Source organism: Humulus lupulus, chromosome X (assembly GCF_963169125.1).
Source record: "Humulus lupulus chromosome X, drHumLupu1.1, whole genome shotgun sequence".
NCBI lineage: Eukaryota > Viridiplantae > Streptophyta > Magnoliopsida > Rosales > Cannabaceae > Humulus > Humulus lupulus.
In genome coordinates, this window is record NC_084802.1 from 72,259,288 (window position 1) to 72,282,820 (window position 23,533).

Sequence of the window (23,533 nt, forward strand, 5' to 3'; positions counted from 1 at the left end):
ATCAAGGATCTTGACCTAAGACCAAGGAATTGGCAGAGGTTTAGCAGGGTTTCATTAACACTTGAGGTAAGCTTCTAGAGTTCATCCATTTCTGTTTCTAGTTTTTGAGTTGTGGTATTTAAGTTGAATTGAATGGAACTTTGGGGAATTCAGGCTTAAGGCTGAGGAGTAGCAAGCCAAGGAAGCCTAGGGATAGCTTGTGGGCGAAATCCTATCAAAGGTATGAATTCTAAGCTCTAACTCTGATGTTCAGCTGGTTTTTGTTGGGTTTTAGAGTTTAGAGGTGACTATGGTGAATTCTGAGTTTGTGGTTGCATGTGCTTGGGTTTTATATGTTTGGGGTGCTTAGGATGAGTGGAGTGTGTTCATGAGGTTATTTTTAAGTTTGGGTAAGAGTTGGAAGAGGTTTGGTTGAGGTTGGTTCGAGAAAATCGCAGAAGAGAAATTTTGGTGCTGGGCTGTCTGTGACTAGCGCTACAGCGCTAGCCTTTGGGTGCTGTAGCGCTAGGCCATGTTGCTGAAGGGTTTTTGGCTTCTGCTTGTAGCGCTATAGCGCCCTCCCAAGAGCGCTATAGCGCTATCCTGCCTTCTGAAGGGGATTTTAGGGTTATTTGCAAGGGTTTTTGACCTAAGGTTTGGGGTTTGGTTCCACCACCTTGTTTGGTGGAACTAGGACATCCCGGGGGCTCGGGATTAGCCCCGGGGCTAGGTTTTGAACTTGAGGGTTGATGATGACCTTGGCTATGATTGTGTTTAGGTGAGCGCTAGGGCTCGGGGGCTCAAGGGGGATCATGCTCAAGGAGTCAAGGGGTTAAAGCTTGTGAATTGAAAGGTAAGAAAACTGCACCCGGTTGTATGAATGTGATGGGACTAAGTGCTCCCGAGAATTGTATCGTGTCAATGTTGGTATCACGCCATGGGACATGTAAAATCGGCCTAAGAGTGTCGTACATACTATTAGCGCACAGAGCGCGATATGGCCACTAGGAGCCATGAACACTGGGATAACAGAGGGAGCAGCCTGTGAGTGCTAGCCCTGGTTATCGTTATAAACTGTGCATGTTATGAATTGATATGCTTAATATGTGGAATACTTGACTATATTGAGTGGTTATTTGACCGAGGCTATGTGATGCAATGTGAGATATTGACTTGTCTGATAATTGCTTATACTCTGTTGATATTGTGTTTTCTTGCTGGGCCTTGGCTCACGGGTGCTACGTGGTGCAGGTAAAGGCAAGGGCAAGCTGAAGCAAGCCTGAGGTGGAGAGCTCCGAGGTGAAATGTGCATAGCCAGCTGTTCGATCACCACGATCGAGGAGTGGACCAGGACAGGGATAACCTAACTGCTTGTTTTGCCTTAGTATGGCTGGTTATCGTATCAGAGTCACACAACTTTTGTAAACGATCTTTAAACTCGTATTTTTGGGATCCCGTGTAACCAGATAATGTTTCTTAATGAAAAGTGTGGCTTTCAAGACCAAAACGCTTTTAACCCTAGGTCCTTTGTAGCTTCTGCAACACGATTTTAAATAAATGACTTGATTAGCAAGTCTGGCACTCTATAAACACACAGTGTAACGGTCTTGGCTATCCAGGGCGTTACATGTTTATACTGTATGAGTTATCTGGTTGTTTGCTTGATGATTATGCTCTGTTATTGTGTTTTCTTGCTGGGCCTTGGCTCACAGGTGCTACGTGGTGCAGGTAAAGGCAAGGGCAAGTTGGACCAGTCCTGAGATGGAGAGCTTTGGGGCTGAATGTACATAATCAGCTGATCGGCCGCCACGGCCGAGGAGTGGTACAAGACGAGAAAAGCCTAATTGTCTGTTTTGCCTTAGAGTGGTTAGTAACTGTATTTTATTTCCAAAATTTTGTAAACTGTCTTATAACTTTACTACTTCTAGGATCCCATGTAAAAGAAAATGTTTGATTATAAGAAGTGTAACTTTTGAGACCAAAATCTTTTAACCCTAGTTCAACTGTAGTTTTAGTAACACATTTCTAATTAAATGACTTGATTAGCAAGTCTTGCACCTTTATAAACACACAATGTAACGGTCTTGGTTATCCAGGGTGTTACAACGTTTGTTTTCCCAAGGTCTTTCATATAAAAGTTAGCACATAACTGTAGAGTCTAAGAACTTTACTTAGCTAGTTAGATAGTAGTAGTAATAGTAATAGCTAGTAGTAGTTATAGTATGTTTATTACTGTGGATTTTGGTTCAAGCCAGGACTAAGTTGGAAACTCCTAGCAATAGTTATGGATTTTATAAGTTTTACCTATAGTTTAAGAATATTAATTATAACATAAGGTTTGATTAATATTGCTGGTTATTAATATGATAATTATAATAACCTAAGGTTTAGATAGAGCCAATAAGAATATGACACTTGTCATGAGCATGGTTATTCCTAAGGTTTAGATCAAGCTAATAGGATTATGACATTTTTTATATGCATGATTATTAAGGAATTAGTATTTTAATGATAAAATAAGGGAAATATAAGACTTAGTCTTCACCAGAATCTGTTAGGAGTATGACATTTGTCACAATTTTATTTATTTATGGATTAGGTTGTTAATAAATTTTTCGTAACTTTAGGGTACTGTAACTTCCAACCTATTTTTGACCTAGCTATGTTATGAATTTTGAAAAATAGTATTTCAAGAAAGTTGTAGATAATTGAATCATCTTTCTAACGGTATAAAGAGAGTCTAAATCGGAGTGCTACAGCTCTAGATATATTGATTTTACTGCAGGTAAGTTTAGAGTTACAAGATTTAGGGAGTTAGAAGTTAGGATTCTATTTGTTTTTATTATTTTTGTTTTAAAAATCATACTTTGACTCCTTAAACATCTCTCTGAATAATTTGACCAAGTCCTAAGCCTTTGGCTGAAGAATATTCAAATATTTTCAATTAAATTCATTATTTTTATTCAAAGCCAAAAAGAAGATTCTTATTCTTAGAACTCTATAAATAGGACCTAGCACCAAGCCTTTTCAATCATTCTTCAAGTATTGATCAGAGCCTTCCAGGTGCTAGTAAGACTATAGAGTGATAAACACTTGGGTTGGGGTCATAAGCTTAATTATTATAAGCTTAATAAACACTTGGGAAGTAAGGTTATAGTGTATTTCGGTTTCGAGGTATAGTTCGGTCATAGAAGCATTCAAGGTATTCCTAATTCTAGTTTCTTTCTGTATTGATTCTTATAGTTTTTCTACTCAAATCCTAACTCGTATTCTTTATTCTTGGTTAGGCATCTAAGTTCTTTGAACTTAAGGTTTTCGTTGGTAAGTATCATTTCGATGGTGTAGTTTATTCTTTCCATCTCTTTTCTTTAGTATACTCACCTATCTATTATGGTTTTTAGGAGTGTTCCAAAGTCCCGATCTTGTTCTCACATCCCGGTTTTTGGTAAGGAAAATAGGGTAGATTTGTATGCTTTTATGTTGTTGATATATGTTAAGTATGATATGTTTTTAGTTGTTTTATGTATATGGATTGTTTAGATAACAATCACATAATTTATTTAGATAACAAATATATATAACTTGTTTAGATAACAAGTCCCAATAGTAGATTCCTTGGGCATATGATTGTTTAGATAACAGCCCCATAAATTTATATGACTTGTTTAGATAACTAGCCCCGTAAATTTATGGGCATATGATTGCTTAGCTAGAAAGTCCCAAGAAGTATGATGGCCATTGTAATAGATGTTGTATTTATATAGTCATATGATTATAGTTTACAGTTTATATATAGTTTATAGTTTATGTGTATGTATATGCTTCATGCTTGTAGTAGATTTTCCTTGCTGGGCATCAGGCTCATTCCTTTATGCTTTATATGTGCAGGAAAATAGTTTTGGCAGCGGGAAGGTTCTTGGCAGCTTGGGGATGTGTATTGAGGCAGGATGGAATCAGTGGACTGCGCGTACGAGTTGAGGATGAAGTTTTTTTTTTAGTCTTTTAGTTATGATTTCTATGTATTATTTGTCCACACTTAATTTTGTAACCAAATTATTTAAGTTATGTTTTGTTTTATTTTCAAAACAATGGGATCTCATATCCTAAATGAATTTTTATGTATTTAACATTTACTTTACAGTTTTTAAATAAAGTTATGGTTATTTCATATGTACATTTTCTTAAGATTAGTATAGTAGTTATTAATGGTCCAAAATCTAGAGTAGTTGGGTCGTTACAATAACAGAGATTTTACAGCATTCACAGCATGGATATTCAAACCAAAAATGAGCAAGTCATCCACATATAGACATACAATAGTGCAAATGTCATTATCAGATTTATAATAAATGCATTTGTCACTTTCATTCACTTTAAACCCATGTGAGATAACTAAATTGTCAAATTTCTCATGCCATTGCTTAGGTGCCTGCTTAAGACCATATAGAGACTTATCTAGTTTACAAACCTTTTGTTCCTGGCCATGGATCACAAACCCTTCAGGTTGATCCATATAGATCTCCTCTTCTAATTCACCATTCAAAAAGGCAGTCTTAACATCCATTTGGTGAACAACTAGATTGTGAATGGAAGTTAGGGAAATCAAAACTCTAATGGATGTTATTCTTGTAATAGGTGAAAAAGTGTCAAAGAAATCTATATTTTCTCTCTGCCTAAAATCCTTGGCTACCAAGCGAGCCTTGTACTTATCAACAGTACCATCAGGTTTCAATTTCTTTTTCAAAATCCACTTACAACCTATAGGCTTACAACCAGGAGGTAAATCAACTAAGTGCCACATATTGTTAGACTCAAGAGAGTCCATTTCATCATTTATGGCTTCTTGCCAGAGGTTAGCATCTAAAGAAGACAAAGCTTCTTGGAGGTTAGTAGGATCCTCCTCTAATGTATAGACACGGAAATTAGAACCATAATCCTTAGTAACTCTAGCTCTCTTACTTCTCCTAGGTTTTGATTCTCTATCCTCAATATGCTCATTACTCTTAATCGTAGGAATGTTGCTAGTAGATGCGCCCCCACTATTTCTCAATTTAAAAGGGAATCTATGTTCATAAAATTCAGCATCATTTGATTCCACAATAACATGTGCATTTAAATCATAGAACCTATATGCTTTACTATTAATTGCATATCCGATAAATACACATTCATAGGCTCTACTTGCTAGCTTACTTCTCTTAGGATCAGGAATACGAACATAAGCCAAACAACCCTTCTAAAATAAGACAGGTTAGGTTGCCTATTTTTCAAGATCTCATATGGTGAAACTTTGCTCTTAGACTTAGGAACTCTATTCAACACATAACAAACATTCAAAAGAATTTCACCCCACCAATGAAATGCAGCACCAGAATTCGATAAAATAGCCACAACAGATTTAGTAAAAGTTCGATTCTTTCTTTCAGCTTTACCGTTCATTTCAGGTGAATATGGTGTAGTGGTTTCATGTACAATGCCATGTGAATTATAAAACTCAATAAACATGCTTGAATCATATTCAGTTCCTCTATCACTACGAAACCTTTTAATTTTCTTATTGAATTGATTCTCAATTTCAGTCACAAATAATTTGAACATGTCAAGCGCATCACTTTTATTTTTCATTAAGTACACATAAGTAAAGTCAGAACAATCATCAATAAATGTGATGAAATAATGTTTACCATTCCTAGTTAACGTTCCATGAAGATCACAAATATCTGAATGAATTAAATCTAAAGGCTCAGATTCTCTAGTAACTGATTTATGTGGTGTCTTAGTTATTTTTCTTGACTACAAAAATCACATTTTTCAAAATCATTATCTGACACTTTAGGAATTAAACCAATGTTACTCATGTTCTTAATAATGTGCTTAATAACATGACAAATTCTAGCATGCCAAACATTAAAATAACACAACATATAAGCAGAAGGAGAAACTTTATTGAGTTCAACATTTAACTTAAATATGCCACCAATAGCATAACCCTTCCCAACAAAAATACCATTCTCAGTGATGGTGTACAAATCAGCCCCAATAGTTTGAGTAAACCCTGCCTTATTAAGCAGAAAACCAGAAACCAGATTCTTTCTCATCTCAGGAGTATGCATTACATCTTTCAGTAATAAAGTCTTTCCTGAGGTAAACTTAAGCTCCACATTCCCAATCCCAGCAACAATAGTGGTGTGTGAATCTCCCAACAACACTTTCTTATCATCAGCAGCAGTGTATGTTTTAAACATAGCATGATCATAGCAAACATGGCTTGAAGCGCCAGTGTCTACCCACCACCCATCTGATCCACCAATAAGGTTGATCTCAGAAATCATAGCTATAAAAGCTTATTCAGTCAAGTTAGCCTGCGGAGCAGTGCTTGGCTTGTTCCTACACTTGCGTACCATATGACCTGGCTTGTTATAGTTGTAACAAAGGAATTGTCCAGAGTCATTTTGTTTAGGTGGAGGTTGCTGCCTTCCAGGTTGGTTCCTGTTATGGTTCCGACTCTGATTGTTGTTTCGAGGAGTGTTCTGGTTGTTACGGTTGGAATTTGAATTCGAGTTGCAATTCTGATTCTTAATTTTTTTTTTCCATTAGGGTTCAGAACCGCAGGTGTGGACTTCTTGGGGTTGCTGTTAGAGACAACAAGCACCTCTTCTTTCTAGTCTTGTTTCCTTGCTTCCTCCTCGATACGAAGGCGGGTGATCAAACTCTCTGAGGAAAATTCCTTACTCTTATGCTTGAGAACATTTTTAAAATCCTTCCAGGAAGGAGGTAATTTGTCAATTAAAACGGCAAATTGAAACTGTTAATCAAGAGTCATACCTTCTGAGATAATCTCATGCGCGATTTTCTGAATTTCGTGAGATTGGGCTTCCACAGATTTATCGTCCACCATTTGATACTTCAGGTAGCGACTGACATCGTATTTTTTAGTCCCTACCTCTCCTGTATCATATTTCTTTTGCAGTGCCTCCCAAATTTCCTTTGCTGACTTGTCTGAATTATAATAATCATAGAGATCATCAGATAAACCATTAAGAATAAAATTCTTACAGAGGAATTCGTTTTCAACCCAGGAGTCAAATTCCTTCTGTTGCTTCTCGCATTCAGTCTCTTTGTCGTTGTCGGTCGAAGGTTCAGAGACAACCAGCTTCAGAGTAGTGAGGACAAACGCAACCTTCTTCATGGTCAGATAAAAGAGTATCTTTTGTTTCCAACGCTTAAAGTGCAAACCCTCAAAACGAAATGGCTTATTAATATCAGTAGAGGCAGAACCAGAAAAATCATCGATAGTAGCCATAGCAGAACACAACGCCTTAAAATTGATAATTCCGAATTGAAATAAAAAATTGGAACGAATTACCGATCAAGTTTCTGGCTGAGTCGCGGACTATGCCGCTCTCTTCAAGACGTTTCACGGCTCTGCCCCAAGTGTGCACGACAGTCTATCAACCACGCCATCCCCAGAATAAAACAGCCACTGTATACGATACCTCTCTACACCGAAAGGCTTCGCTGTCGTACACCCTCAAAAGCTCAGAGAAAATTCGATTTTAGAAGAGAATATTTTTTTGGAAAAAAGATGTTTTCCCCCGTTATTCTTTATTTTATTATTAAATAATTTTTTCAACAAAAAATAAAGTATGACACCACACCACCCGTTAGATCAGTCAGACGGCGGCGGCAGCGCGCGTGTGGTGGTCAAGTGTGTTAGTCCTCACCCATTCGCACAAAACTGGGTACGCCTTGGGGCACACCCCAATGAATGACACTTGCATCTTATATACATTCTTGGAGGAGTGTTCCAAATCCATGTGAGACTTTTCCCATATCACACACAAATATACTTTTTCAATTTTTAACAATTGACTTTTAACTTTTAACAAAAAAAATAAAAAAAAAGTTCCAACAGGTCACACTCACATGCATTTAAATAGATACAAAAAAATATAAGTACTTTCCATGGTGAAGTAAGAGTAAAAACAACGCAAATTCATGAACTCAAGAGACGGTCTATAATGATTTTACCATAAGAGTCGATGGCCTAGTTTACATAAAAACGAACATAATACATATAAGGTAGTAAGTGCATTTGGTAATTAGGTGTCAGAATAATGAAAAGTACGGGCCGTACAAAAGTTAGCATGCATGTATATCTCGTCCTCGTCCAAAATGAAAGTCTCACCGTACATTTCCTTCATGGTTTGTTCCCCTTCACCATAACATTGAACTCATCAATATCATTCGCTATGACTTCCGCTGCTTGAGCCATTTGTTCGATGTCAGGTTTGTTGACTCCGTTTGTTTCCATGTTGTACATTACAATGGTGACAGAAGTGATGGCCTCCTTTAGCTCCTCCATGATTTCTTCAGTTGTTCGGTTATTCTCGGCGTCAGTATTCCCTGAGCCAGTTGCCGTACTTCCATCGGGGTTCGGTATTTGAACCGTGTACGGTACCGGGAGAGCAATCACTGTCTCCATATGCGTGTTACGAGGTCTGGGGTCGACGGTGGGATGCGACACTATCTCCACCTTCGGTTTTCCCTCATCGGAATCATGGTCCTTGTCACTAGGCATTGTCATGCAAGGGTAAAGCAAACAATAATGAGAGATATGGAAGATTTAAGATGATTATGCAGTGCCAAAGAACCACCACAGACCACCTTATTTATGGACTAACATTAATGCTTCATATGCCCTACAAGTCCCCAATTAAATAAACAAAAAAAATTGTCAATAAATTATGACCCAAGCTTTGGGTATCGTACATACTCGTTAAGTATGTTACTATTCATGTGTGTTAGTTTGGTTTTGTTGAACTTTATTTGGACATGACCCTAAATTAATAAGATTAATTTATGACCTGTTACATATTTTTGTCGACTTTTTTTTATAGTATTCATTTTTTAAAATTGAAATTTTTTCTTAAATGCATGTGACAATTACATATGTTTTATGGCATTAGTTAACTCACATTTTCATTCCTCTAAATAATTTGGGCCAGTCCGGGCTGACCCATAATTGAAAGAGTAAGCCTAGTATGACCCGTATGTACGACCCATATAGTTGCGTGTTGGGCCAAAATTGGGTCGACTTTTACGCCCATTTTATTATTGGCAAAAAATGTGAAGATGAGAAATTGATTCTCGTACCTACTCTTTAACAATCAATGGACTCATCAACAATCCAAATATATTTATTTGTTTGACTTTTAGTTTGAAATATTTTTATATACTTTTTTGTGATGTTTTACACAAAATTATATCAAAGATAATTATTATAACTTGAATTTATAAGTAATAAATGCTACAAATTTTATCTCACAAATCTTAAAATAAATTAATATAATAACATATATCTATATTTGTTTTCAATAAAAAAAATAACGAATAATGGTAAATGCACACTCATTTTGCACACAATAATGTGACATGCATCTTAAACCCCACATTAAAATCTAACACCTATCTACATATAAAAAATTTTAAATAACTATTAATTAATAATTAAATATATCACTTAAAAAAACGTATAAAGTTTCCAAACCAAAAATCAAATATATATATATATACACACACGTAATATGATTAATTTTTTTATTGAAAAAACTATTAAAACGTTAAAAATTTGAAATTGAAAACCAAAATATATTAATAATTTAAAATATCAATACCCATTCATATAGATATACACATAATGTTAGCTTTACTCAATTCCTCAAAAGGTAGTAATTGGTAATTCTAGTTTCAAAATATTCAATCTCTCTCTATATATATAAATATATGTGTATTTTTTATTAATACTGGTTGTATATCAAACATTGTTACTAAATATATATACATGAGTATTCTTTCAAATTGTACTAACATTTCCTTTAAGTATTACACTTTCTTAATTTAATCACAAACTTAACAACTTTCCTAAAATAACTTAATTAATCAATTTGGTGGTTTATTACTAATTTCTTTTATATACCATTTGACTACTAAAAAATCATTCACTACTACAAAAAAGGTTTTTTAGGACTAGCATTGCGAGTCCTAAAAATCTTTTAGGACTCGCAGGGCGCGAGTCCTCCATTTGAGAGCCTTAAAAACTAAAGTTTTTGCGAGTCCTAAAAAATCTGTGCGAGTCCTAAAAAATCTGGTTGAGTGCCTATAATTAAGTTTTTAGGACTCGCAATGCGAGTCCTAAAAAATCTGGTTGAGTGCCTTTAATTAAGTTTTTAGGACTCGCAATGCGAGTTCTAAAAAGAATGTTTTTAGGACTCGCAACGCAAGTCCTAAAAAATCGGGTTGACTGCCTTTAAGTAATTTTTTAGGACTCGCAATGCGAGTCCTAAAAGATCATGTTGTGTATCTTTAAATTAAGATTTTATGACTCGTTTTGCATGCCCTTAAAAGTAATTTTTTTTTTAAAAAAAATGCAGCTACATTTAGATTTAAAAAAAATATATCCCTTTTCCAAAATGTAATGTATTATATATGTTAGATTTCTAAAATTTTCAAAAGAAAATACAACAAAATAATTTTTTTGTTAATTACTCAAAAATATAATTTTAATATTTAGTCTACTCAGCTTACAAAATCATATTACATAATAGTTATAGTTGCATATGGATATTTTGGTCAAAGTAATGTTAGTCCATGCCATTCCAAACAAAATTTCAACCAAACAAAAGAATTGATATTTCTTTCCCATTCTATTTCTATTCTCACATAAACACTACCATTTCAATCCCAACCAAACAAGATTGTATTTAAAAAAGATGATAAGAAATCACCTGTACTGTATTACAGTCTAGACAGCCTCAGACTAAGATAGTACATATAGGACATAAAACTACAAACAGAGAACAACAAAGACAGCAAAGAGGCCCTCATGAAAAACTATCAAAAATACAACCACAAGTGCCAGTCACAAAGAAGCATTGAGCATTCCTTAAAGCAAGGAGTGCTACACCAAAAAAAAAATGCTTTCTTTTCGAGCAAGAATGATTTCACAGCATCACAATTTTTTATTATTATTAGAAGGTCTCTGAAGATAGCTTAAGGATTTCTTCATGAGGAATGAACTTAACCTTACCAGTTTCTACTGGCTTTTTCTTCTTGGAATGAAGCTGTGAAATTGACAATTGCCCCTTGCTCATTGCTATTGTGACAGCTTCATCTCTCTTCCCAGATTCATAGACCCAATCTTCAGGGACCTAATGCTTTATTTTTCTTCCCATGCAATAACTGAAAACAGAGAGATATAAGAATCATTTATGATTGATTATTATCAATACTTGTATCATCACACACACTCAAAAAGACATGGAAAAATATATATGAAAGTTAGAAGCAATAAACACGTGCAGAAGAATATCTTGAATGCTTATAAATAAGCTTAATCATGAACATTTTTGAAAGGTTTAAGTTAACTGTATAACTGCATTCCTTTTTGTTTTGTTTATAAATGACCTAACCTAAATAATAAATTAGATTTATTAATTGGTCCAAGAAAAAAATGAGAGCCAAAAATAGATAGAAAAAAAGGTTGTGCTAGTGATAGTCAGAAGAAGCTGATATGTGTAATAGCATTACTGCTAAATGCCAATAGATAAATTCTCAAAGAAACATACTTTCTGTTATTTTCACTAATGATGAGTTGGTTCAATTTAATATAATATATAACATAGATTAAGATAAACTAAATATTTGTATTGTTAAAAAAGTCTTATAGAGTAATAGACTAATCTAATACAACACAAATCAATTCTAAGTCCACAACATAATAGAGAAATCACACCAAAAAGTCCAAATTTCATAGTCTAAATATCTAATAAGTCTAAAAGCAAAATTCAAATTCAAACAAGAAGGTAGAAAATAAAGCCCAAACCAAAATCCAACATTCCTGGTAATATCAATTTCCCATGACCACCCGTGCCAAAGACAAAGCAAATGGATACATGAATAAATAATAATGTATGAGATAATATCATATTAAGGGAAATACATAATGTTAATTGAAATACAACTCTAAGAATTAAGTTGCTTGTTACCTTGAAATTAATTTCCCATGAAGAACAAGACATTAATTCCAAACAAGTAAAATAAAGATAGTTCTGATTTTTTTTTACTAAAAACACAAGACATTAAATCAAAACAAGTAAAATAAAGATAGTATTGAATTTTTTTTATACTAAAAACAAGACATTAATTCAGAACAAGTAAAATAAAGAGAGTTCATGAAACTACTATACTAAAATCATGTCAACCTAATCACAAAATACAGAATTATTATATCCAATATAAACACAATTTCAGCAACAAAGCATGTGAAATATTTTTACTAAAAAACAGAGAAGTAATGATCCAAGTAACCAATCACAAATTTAAGTATATGGCCCATTAGTGTGACAAATCAAAACAATCAAAGAAAAATGTCACTGCAGCAATGGAAATAATTATTGTTAAGAAATTATTGAAACAAAAACAAACCCACCGTGAGCACTAAGCAGAGATAACTTCCAAGAAACTGAAATTAATGAAATTTGATATGATAATTTTCTCACCCACCAAATCTAATCCAAATTAATGTTCACAAGTTATAAATCTCAATCACAAGAATAAGTAAATAACATCACCAATTCAAAATATCTAACAGAAACAAAAGAGTTGTAATACAAATCTCTATCTATATCTATAAATCCAAGTAACCAACATTTGAGATTTGACAAAACTCAATCCATCCAAAAGATGCAAAACTGAAAACTTAATCAAAATAAAACAATAGAGTTATAAACATACACAGATGATAGATTTACAAAAAAAAAAAAACATAACACAAAAGCAATCAATAGATAAAAAAACAAACAAGATAATACCAAGATATTTAGACTTATACCTCTATGAGTAGTGAGCCCGTGTGAAGCTTTCGGAGGGCTGACCCCCGCCGTTCGTCCAAAGCCGCAACCACTCCGAGACCCACCATTTGTCCTGAGTTGTCGCCGTTCTGAGCCCTTCATGCTGCCATGGAGACTGATAAAAGTAGTGTGAGAGAGGGAAAGACATTCAGATTTTCTAACAAAAAATAATGGATCAGGGGAAAGAAATAGAGTAACCTGGATTTTAGTGGGTTTTCAAATTCCACCGAGACCTCTGCTGCCACCGCCGTCGTGGCCGAAAACACCTGCAGCGTCGAGACTTCTTGCAGCTCCGAGCACCCCTGCAGCGCCGAGAACCACCTGCAGCGCCGCCGAGAACCTTGGCCGAGATTGTCCAGGCGTCGAAAAGCGTGGCCGACCAGCAGCATAGCCGTTGCCGAGCACCATAACCACCAAGAACAACTGCACCGCCGGTTAGATGGGAACCCAGCCGCACAAAACTTCTTCTTCTTTGTTGTGCTGAAAAAAGAATGAACCCTAATCCCTAAAGCCCCAAACCGAATATATATGTATTTCTTATTAAAAAACTGATTTTAATTAATCAATAAAAAAGTGATTTTTAGGTCTGATTTTTTAATTAAAATTTTCTTATTTAATTCATTAATAAAAAACAGATTTTTAATTTTTAATTATTAATTTTCTTAAGAATATATTTATATAATATATATATTTTTTAGAGCCCACTTTGAGTATCATCAATACTCTTTTAGGACTCACATATGTTTTTAGGAGACTCATTGCGAGTCCTAAAATGTGTTTTTAAGGACTCTCAATGAGTGTCCTAAAAAGTCCATAAATTTTTGTTAAAAAACAAAAATCAAACTTTTAGGACACATATCCATTTTTAGGACTCCCTCTGCGAGTCCTAAAAGAAATTCTTTAAGAACTCGCGTTGCGAGTCCTAAAAAGTACAGGAGTTGTTTTTAGGACTCGCATTTAGGCGAGTGTCCTAAAAAGGTGTCCTAAAAATGTGTTTTTGTAGTAGTGATTTTTATTATTTGAACAATGAAGGTAAAGCTACAACCAACTTGAAGTTCATACAATTATCATGGTGGCATGAATTATTGAGAAAATCAATTATTTTGGGTACCAATTGGTAGTTATTTATTGTTTATGCTATTTGCCCTTTTAGGTTTCATCCGAATCTAACACAAAATTTAGACCTTTATCCAACTTCTATATTGCATGCATTTGATTTTAATAAAAACTTTCATTCTATGAATATTATAACACACTTATATTGTGATTTATATATTTTATGTACATATCATAGATGTTTCCCTTCACTACTTTGACGTTTATTATGATTAATTTCTTTTACGAATATGACATACAATTTATTTTATCTTATTTTTTATACTGCTTACATATTCAGTTTATATGTAAGAAAATTAAATGTAGTTTTTATTTTATTTAATATTACCAAAAAGTATATAATTATATAAAAAGATACCATTAAGTATATAATTAAATAAATGATGATTTTTTATGTATGACATAATAATTAGTGGTATTTTTTTAAAACTTTGATGATGATAATGTTATTTTTATTGGATACTAACAAGTAATTTTATTTTAATTATGCATATCATCAAGGTTATGCTTTTATTGTATGTAGGATACCAAAGGGTATTAAAAATAAGAAAAGAAAAAAGTATTTATAATTTTTTTTTGATGGATACGAAATAGAATTTGTAGTTGTTAAATTGATAATTATATATGTTTGCAAGTATGTTAACAATTGATATATTTTTTTATTATCTAATATATCCACAAGTATGTATTTATATATAATATTTGGAAAGATTACTCAAATTAATAAACAAATACATTTAGCTACCCATAAGTATCACTGTTGTTAGATTGAAGTTGCTAGTGTTTTATTTGTTGTTCTTCGCCGCATTTAACTTGATTGCAGGGAAATCTTGTTGTTGTAATCCAACAAATACCATATTTACATTTGGGATATGATAATTGGGATTGACATATGAGAATATCAATTAACTACCCGGCCGTAAGTAACAATTGTCAAGTATTGATACGGGGAACTTTCAAGAGCAACATGTCACATTTAGTTACCATCATACATATAAAAGTATCAAAGTCAAAGCAAATATTTATCTAATTATAGTTATTGTTGATGCGGTTTTTCGCTAACAAGAAATTAAGAAGTAAAAAGGACAGATTAGTGCTTAGTAATAAACCATAATGAAATAATAAGAACTCACTCAAAAGTGCCGAACTTTTACGTGGTTCAGTAGTTAAAATCCACCTAGTCCACGAGTCAATATTATTATTGTTTCTCTCTCTATTTTGGCAGAGTTTTGGTAATACAAAATAGTGGTCCCCTTTCCTATTCAATATTCCCAGTATTTATAGGGGAATCCCATGGACAGGTTTGGGTAACCGTGTAATTACATATATGGTATATAATTAATACAGATTATTCCCATTTATATCGGGATATGATCAGATAACATAATAAACACGTTCCTGCTATCTTGGGTAATAAATGACATAAATATGATGCAGCTTGGTTATTAATGAACGTATAAAGAATCCCCGAGTCTCTTGGGATCCTTTAGTATGCGTTATATCTGGGTCCTCACGAGCTGAATGTCTCATACGAGCTCAAGCTTGACAGCTATCTGACTCCTAGCTCATAATGATCCAGGACGTCCAATATCGGGTCTGACCACCATGAACCTCGAGCTGCTCAAGTGGTTAATGATTAGATATTCTACTTGGTTATCTTTTCCACATATTTACCTACCAGCTGTACCCGGTCTGAGTGAGTAAAATTAGGGTACAACATTTGCCCCCCAAGCCCTTGCTCGTGTTTGACGTCGTCATCTTCTGACATACATAATAAGGGCTTTTAGACTTCTGTCATATAAAATTGTGCCTGCCTACTACTCGAGTACTAGACATGTGGCCTTCCGCGATTGGCGTCTGTTCGGGTTTCGAGGACTGAAATAATTGTCTTGTCAACTTTCTGCTGCCATCTAGTCTATTTAATCTTGGCCCTTGGATCTCGAGTTAACCCAATTGGATGGTCCAGATTAATTTCTGTAGTTTACGTATAAATAGGGTGATCAGTCTTCAAACCTCACAACCTTTGTATTAAAAAATTTCCCCTTTTTAAACTCTCAAGCTCCCTTTCTTCTTCTCTAGAATTCCTAAAACTTTCATCGTGTTCCAGACCTTCAGAAGCTTTCTAGGAGCTTCCCGTGGCCACATTTACATCTTCTTCGAAACGAACATATTTCCTGTAAGTACCTTATCCCTTGGTTTGATTTTTTTTTTTTTTTTTGCATTATCCAATGAGATTTCTGTTCTCAACAATGTTCATTAACAACGTTCATTGTTTGTTACTGTCAGGCTATTTCTAAGTGTTCATAGGAAATAGGTTTCGGTTTAGGCTCAATGAGTGAACTCAAACATGTTTTAGAAATAAGACATTCATAAAACTAGGAAAATTTCCGGGTTAATCTGGGGTAGCTCTAATGGCAAACTAGTTTAAAGTATACCCATTCGGGGTAAAGAAACTGAAGGTTTTTAGGTTTAATACTAGGTAGCTAAGGGGTTACGCTTCCTTGAGTGGTTTCACACTAAACCGCTTTCTAAAGGAAAGTCGTGGGTCTAAGATTTCTGACACGCGGATCCCGAAGTATCTGGGGGTGGTTAAGAAACTGGCGCGTAGCCTAGGATATCGCGTGGCATCACGCGATGAGGCTAAGGCTAACTTTAGCTCGTATAATGAAAATAATCCATTTCATCCCACGTACCTTTACGACATAGTTATAGACAATCTTAGGTCGCCTACTAACTAGGCTACTTTATTGTTAGGCGATCTGAATTATGGCGCCTCCAAAGAAGACCGCCACGAGCTCATCTACCTAGCGCAAGCACAAAGGCAACAGGTCGCCTCCGAATCTCTTATCCCACATTTTGGTCCCGTGGTAGAGAGGGAGGTCGTTGTCGACCCCAACGCTTTCCTCGAGGCTGAACACATAGTCTCTAAGATAACGACTCAGGGGAGAGTAAACAAAATTATACTAAGTCATAACATCGAGCTAGGAATAGGAAATCTCCTCGCACGACCTGCCTTTGAAGGAGAGCGGAGCTGTGCCCCCTTTCAAGATGATTACGTGGCTTGGAGTGACGAGCACCTGAAGGCTGGTGCTTTTCTTCCCCTGGACAAATATTTCATAGATTTTTTAAACTACGTAAAACTGGCTCCCTTCCAGCTCCCCCCGAACTCCTAAAGACTTCTGGCGGGACTAAAGTACTTGTTTCTGAGGCCTGAATGGGAGGTCCCCACTCCGGAAAATATTTTGTACTTCTTTTGCCTCAAAGAAAAACCCGACCAGAAAGGGCGAGGTGATGGGTTTTACTACCTTACGAGGTTTCCAAATTCCACCTTTGTCATCGAGCTCCCCAGCCATCCAAACGACTATAAGGATTTATTCTTTATGTCGAATGGATTCAAGAACTGTGAATATCGATACTTCAACCGTCCTCGTAAGTCCTCTTTCTTTGTAATTTCAGCAGGTGAATTTTGTCCCTTTAAAAAATATTTTTTTTTTTAGGCTTTGACTGAGTTTGTTCCTCGTGCAACTATATTTGCAAGGATGGGCAAATCTATGACCCTCGGGGGTTAGTACGAGAAACTATCCAGTATTTCCCCTTGGGAAAAAGATTATCGCCAGGTCGTGAATGATATCCCGATGCTGGCATATAATTTGATCAGCGAGGGTCAAACACTAGCCATTAGGACCCGAGCTCCACTCCCAGTTATCCTAAAACTTCCCTCTTCTCAAGAGGCCTTGCCAGCCATTGAGGACACTGACGAGGAAGAGGACGAGGTGACTCTCGTGCGAAAAAGGCAGACTCTTGAAGCTGATCAGCGTCTCGATCCTGATCGAGCTGCGTTAGGGGCAGCAGCTGGCCCCCCCGGTTAAGGTAACCCATACCTATTTAGAGAGTTAGATCGAGATGCTGCTAGCTTTAGGTTAATACATTTTAACCCCAACCATGTAGTTAGCCGCCATCCCACCGATACAGACCTAAATGTAACTGTCCTCCAATGCGTGGATCGCTTGGTGGTACGCTACGACCACAGCTATCCCAAAGGCACCATTGTATTTGAAAACACGCTGAACTTTAGATCTTTTATCTTTGAAGAGTACAAAACCAACCTTAGGACTTGGCCTTCTCTGCTCCAGGGAGCATTTGCTCCTGGTTTTAGGCAGTATGTAGACAAATCTAGCCCCGAGGAGTGACCTGAACCCCCTAGGATCTTAAAGATTGTATCCTTAGATTCCCCCTCCCATCCATTAATCCCAGAGCCAGAGGTCGTGCTTAGGCCGGTTCATACACCCGAGCTGGTGGTAATAGAGTCCTTTCAGGCTAAAAGGTCCGGAACAGGCCCCGTTGTGAAGAGGCCCAGGGTGATGAAGAAGGCCACCCCTAACATGGGGGATACTACAAAATCCCCCTCTAAGGGTAAAGATACGAGCTCCACTCGGGAGCCAGCTCTGGTGACTACTGTCATCATTGGGCAAGTTCCTCCTCCTCCCCCTCGACACATGCCTCCACCTCCCCAAGTAATTCAAGCCGAGGCCCCCATCGTCCGAAAACCGGTTGAGCCACATGATCTGGAAAAGATCCCCGAGCCCTTTTAGGGTATAGTGTATGAGACAACGAGTCACATGGTGGGCAACACACATAAAGTGTAACGCCCTACTTCCTTAGAGCCGTTACCAAGTGAGTTTTAAGACAAAACAATGTACAATGAACTCGCTAACCGAGGTTTTTAAAACAAAAGTGTGACTAAGCAAAAGTTAAGGCTGTAATATTTAAAAATGCGTTGTTTCATTGAAAACTTCTAGTATTTAACATTTGGGATCCCAAAATAAGGTTTGAAAACTATTTACAACTTAAAATAAGATTACAGTTGGTCCGTTATTAAAATCACAGGTTATTACAGCCATTTCTCGAAAATACCCCCAACCAAAGCAGTCGGGCAGGCCAAACATGTACGCGTCGCTTCATGCTCTCCGTACTCATGGCTGGTTGACTCAATCTTTGCCCTTACCTGCAACACAGAGCACCCGTGAGCCGAAGCCCAGCAAGAAAAACTCATACAGTACATAACATATGCAAATTATACAGTTAATCATATCAGATAGTCCATAGATAAACGGGTCAACCATTAGACTTAAGCGACCCGGCCATGCCGCCCCAGAAGCCTTACCAAAGCCTGGGGTCTCGGTCCTCACCGTAAGGATATCACATGTATCCATGGGGCCCCACCCTGACTATAAGCACTTCACGTGCTAAGTGGTACTTCTGGCCCCACTGCCGTTCTCGGCTCCATTGCCGTTCTCGGCTCCTCGCCGTTTCATTCAACTATAATCACAGATAGTCTAACTCAAACAACATTTGAACATATATCAATTCAATCAAGTCTGCACCCTAACATGTAATGCAATATAGGGTCGTGCCCTGCAATCACACTATGGGCCCATGCCCTGTCCTATGGGTGCTATAGTTTTCTTACCTGTCAATTTGATAGCTTTCATCACTTGACTCCTTGAGCACGATCCCACTCGAACCTTAGCGCACACCTAAACACAGCCATAGGTCAAAGTCAACACTGAACCCCAAGTCCGAAAACCTAGCCTCGGGACCAATCCCGAGCCCCCCGGGAAGTCCTAGATCCACAAAACAAGATGGTGGAATCGAACCCCGAACCCTAGGTCAAAATCCCTTAAAAATAACCCAAAAACCCCTTTTTGGGAACAGGGTAGCGCTACAGCGCTCAAAAGAGGGCGCTATAGCGCTACAAGCAGAATCAGCATCCCCAGAAACAGGGCCTAGCGCTACAGCGCCCAAAGACTAGCGCTGTAGCGCTAGTTGCAGGCAGGCATCACCAGTTTTCTTTTTCTGCGATTTCTTTGAGCCATTCTCAACCCAAACTTCCCCAAATCTTTACCAAACTCAAAATCAAGCTTATAAACACTCTCCACTCATCCCAAGCATCCCAAATCTTCAAAACCCAAGCACATTCATCCCAAATCTCAAAATTTACCATAGATGAACCCTAAACCCAGAAATTCAGTCAAACATCAAGTTAAAGGCTTAGAATTCATACCGTTGATGCAATTTCGACCTTGATTCATTTCCTAGACCGCCTTAGCTTGCTCTTCCTCAAAGCTTGCCCAGAAATTCCCTCAAGTTCCCATCAACTCAGCTCAAAACACAGCTCAAACCAGCCAAACCCTTAAAACTGAAATTTCTAAAAACTTACCTCAAAAGTTGATGTGTTCTCGCTAATCCTTGCCAAATCTTCAAGTCTAACTTTAAGATCCTTGATGCTCAGCCTATCCTAGCTCTCCACTGAGCTTTGCCCCAAGAAAAATGAAGAGAAATGGTGCAAGAATGCACAAACTGCCTCTTTTGGAAAAACCCCTCTGTTTTCTCTCTTTTCTTTTCCTTCCTTTTTCTTTCTTTTCCACAGCCATCTAACTCTCTCTATCAATCCCACTAAGTATATAAAGCCTCAATTAATCTATCTCTAAAAATCCAATTGACCAAAATGCCCTCCCTATTAACTCTAAACCTTTTTGTCCACGTAGGGCCATTTTAGTCATTTTACCCAATTCCCGCTAATCCTCAAGTGTCTCTAATATTTTCCCGCTTGCTTCCCAATACCTGATAAATCACCAAATATGTATTCCTCATTATCAAAATTATCCTCAATATATACTCTAAATTTCCTGCTTATACCCCCAGGCTTAACCCAAGCCGGGTATAAATTTCCTCGACTTTCCGCTAATCTGCTCTCTGGGATCGTCTCGAGTCACAAGTCACAGATACATCCACATACCAATGTGGTCTCCACAATCATCTCATATCAATACAGTTATGCCCAAAATGGCCAAAATTACAATCATGACCTTCTAACACAATCAGGGCCTACATGCATACTAATACACATAGTCATGCATCTCAAATAGTCAAATAGTCATATAACATGCTTTAAATCATAATCATGCATTTAACTCATTAAAGTCACACATAAATCCCATCATGCCCACCTGGCACGCTAATCAAGGCCCTTAAGCCTTATTAGCGAATTTGGGTCGTTACATAAAGCCAGTGCGAGGGATCTGAGGGCCATAGAGAAGCGCAGCCTGGAGGATGTCCTCAAATCTGCCATGGGGATGAACATCACCGTGAGTCCTTCTCCCACATTCAATTCTCTTTTTTTTACTGTGTTCTTCCTCCTTTTTTTTGAACTTGTTTTGTTATTCTGCAGTCCGTCTTGGCCCAATACTGAAGCATAGCTCGTTCTAAGCCAGAAATGAAGAGATCTGAGCCGAGCTTGCCACTGCCAAAGTCTCCCTGAATGTTGCTCAGGAAAGTGAGCATGCCGTCAAAGCTGCGTTGACAGTTGCTCAAAAGAATGAGCATGCTGCTAAGGCTGCTCTTATCTCTTCCCAAGAAGGCGAGCATGTTAAAAAGACCGCATTATCCACCTCCCAAGCTCAGGTCGCAAAGGCGAACTGCCGTGATAAACAACTTCCAGCTGAGAATGGTGAGCTCAAAGTGAAACTGCTCGAGGCCGAAGTTAAAGCCAAGGAGGAAGCGACATTGTCATCATCAACCATGGAGAAGATGCTTTACCATTGCTGGGCTTTCAACCAGGACGGGAACTTCTCCTTCATGGAGCCCGGGCTATGGGAACCATACCTTGCTAAATTCAAGGCTCGACTTTTGCAAGAACCCTCGAAAATTGGTGAGGCTTCTGGAGCAGCGGAGGGAGATGGTGAGGAGGTTACTTTGGCGGGCGAGCTGATGAAGCCCAATGATCTCATTTATGATTTTCTTTTGTAATCATTTTCCAACAATCCCTTGGGATAAAAACAAGTGCCTCCAAGCTTAGCTCGAGGATTTCTTTTGAATATACATTGGACTTGTAATCTATTTGTCTTCTTTATTATTCTCATGTTTATGAATTCTTAGACTTTTGCACATTCAAAATCTTAAGAATCGTCTTTAGTTCGAGGTAGATTATTTTAATCTTGGGTGTATCCAAGGTTCTACTCACTTATTTGCATCATACTTGTTAAGAATCAGGCCTTGGACCTGGTTATGTCTAGGGTTTTTGATAAGCTTAATAGGGTTATACTTGTTGAGAATCAGACCCTGGACCTGGTTATATCCAGGGTTTTAGATGACTTAAACTTAGTACGTGCAAGGTTAATTGAAAACTCAGGCTTTAAAAAACCTTTGAATAATCAATTTTTTCCAGCTTCTAAGTTTCGGACCTGGTTATATCTAGGGTTTTTGATGAATTAAAGCTTAGTTTGTGCTAGATTTATTGAAAACTCGAGCTTTAAAAAGCCATTAAATAATCAAATTTTCCAAGCTTCTAAGTTTTTAATCTTATCCGAGTAGGCTTACTAATAATAAACTCACCGACCTTGGTTATGTGCCCCCCAAGCAACCAGAATGTATAAACTTTCTTGGTTACTTTTACAATTATGAGAACATGAGCTTGTAATAATAAAACTAAGAAGTGGCTATTTAATAATCCATCTATTATTTAATTGAAACAACTTTTATAAACAAGCCTTACATTGATAGTAGTACTATTGATAATACTTTTTCAAGTGAAGAGCATTCCAAGTCCGTGGGACTACTTCCCCATTCAGCCAAGCTAGCTTAAAAGTCCCCCTGCACAAGACCTCTACAATCTGGTATGGTCCTTCCCAGTTCGGGCCCAACACACCATCCTTAGGGTCTTTATTCGCCAAAAAGACCCTTCAGAGAACCAGGTCGCCTAATCCCAGTCTATGCCCCTTGAATTTTAAATTGAAATAGCGAGTGACCTTTTGTTGATAATGGGCGAGTTGTAATTGCGATTCCTCTCATTTTTCTTCGATCAGATCGAGAGATGTGTTAAGTAGCCTATTATTTTGTTCTTAATCAAACGTCATTTTCCTGTGAGTAGCTACCATTGTTTCAATTGGAAGCATGACCTCGCTTCTAAAGGTTAGGGAAAAAGGAGTGTGCCCTGTGGTGGTACTGTGAGACGTTCGGTAAGCCCAAAGTACTTGTGAGAGTTGTTCGGGCCATAATCCCTTGGCTTCATCTAACCTCTTCTTCAAGCTCGTCTTAAGGGTATTATTTACAGCCTTGACCTGCCCGTTGGTTTGTGGGTATGCTACCGATGAGAAACTCTTCGTTATGCCATATTTTTCACAAACTGCGTCCCATTGTATGACACGATCTTCTTAGCGAGTCCAAATCGATAGATGATATTTTTCACCATGAAATCCAGGACCATCTTTAAGGTGATGGTTGCCAGAGGTTCTGCTTCCACCCACTTCGGGAAGTAATCAATCGCTACCACCGCATATCGAACTCCTCCCTTTCCCATGGGCAAGGAACCTATCAGGTCAATTCCCCTTGCTGCAAATGGCCACTGGGATATAATCATTGTTAGCTCGATTAGAGCAGCTCGGGCAACTATGGCGAAACACTAGCATTTGTCACACTTCTGGACATACGAGAACGAATCTTTTGTTAAAATGGGCCAAAAATAGTCC

General features: G+C 37.1%; 1 protein-coding gene across 1 annotated transcript; it reads right to left on the reverse strand.

The window, feature by feature from the left end:
• Positions 1–10,997: 10,997 nt before the first annotated feature.
• LOC133803500 (uncharacterized) lies at positions 10,998–13,397 on the reverse strand. The gene is made up of 3 exons (XM_062241564.1): positions 13,089–13,397; positions 12,872–12,993; positions 10,998–11,220 (listed from the first exon to the last, which is right to left on the reverse strand). Exons 1-3 carry the CDS (start codon positions 13,277–13,279, stop codon positions 11,198–11,200), a joined length of 336 nt encoding a protein of 111 aa, XP_062097548.1. The 5' UTR covers positions 13,280–13,397; the 3' UTR covers positions 10,998–11,197.
• Between the last annotated feature and the right edge of the window lie 10,136 nt (positions 13,398–23,533).

Coding starts and splice junctions, on each gene's coding strand:
- LOC133803500 (XM_062241564.1), bottom strand. CDS start 13,279: ATGCTGCTGGTCGGCCACGCTTTTCGACGCCTGGACAATCTCGGCCAA. Junction 12,994..13,088: donor GAAAACCCACTAAAATCCAG/GTTACTCTATTT, acceptor TCTCCATGGCAG/CATGAAGGGCTCAGAACGGC. Junction 11,221..12,871: donor CGGGCTCACTACTCATAGAG/GTATAAGTCTAA, acceptor CTCTGTTTTCAG/TTATTGCATGGGAAGAAAAA.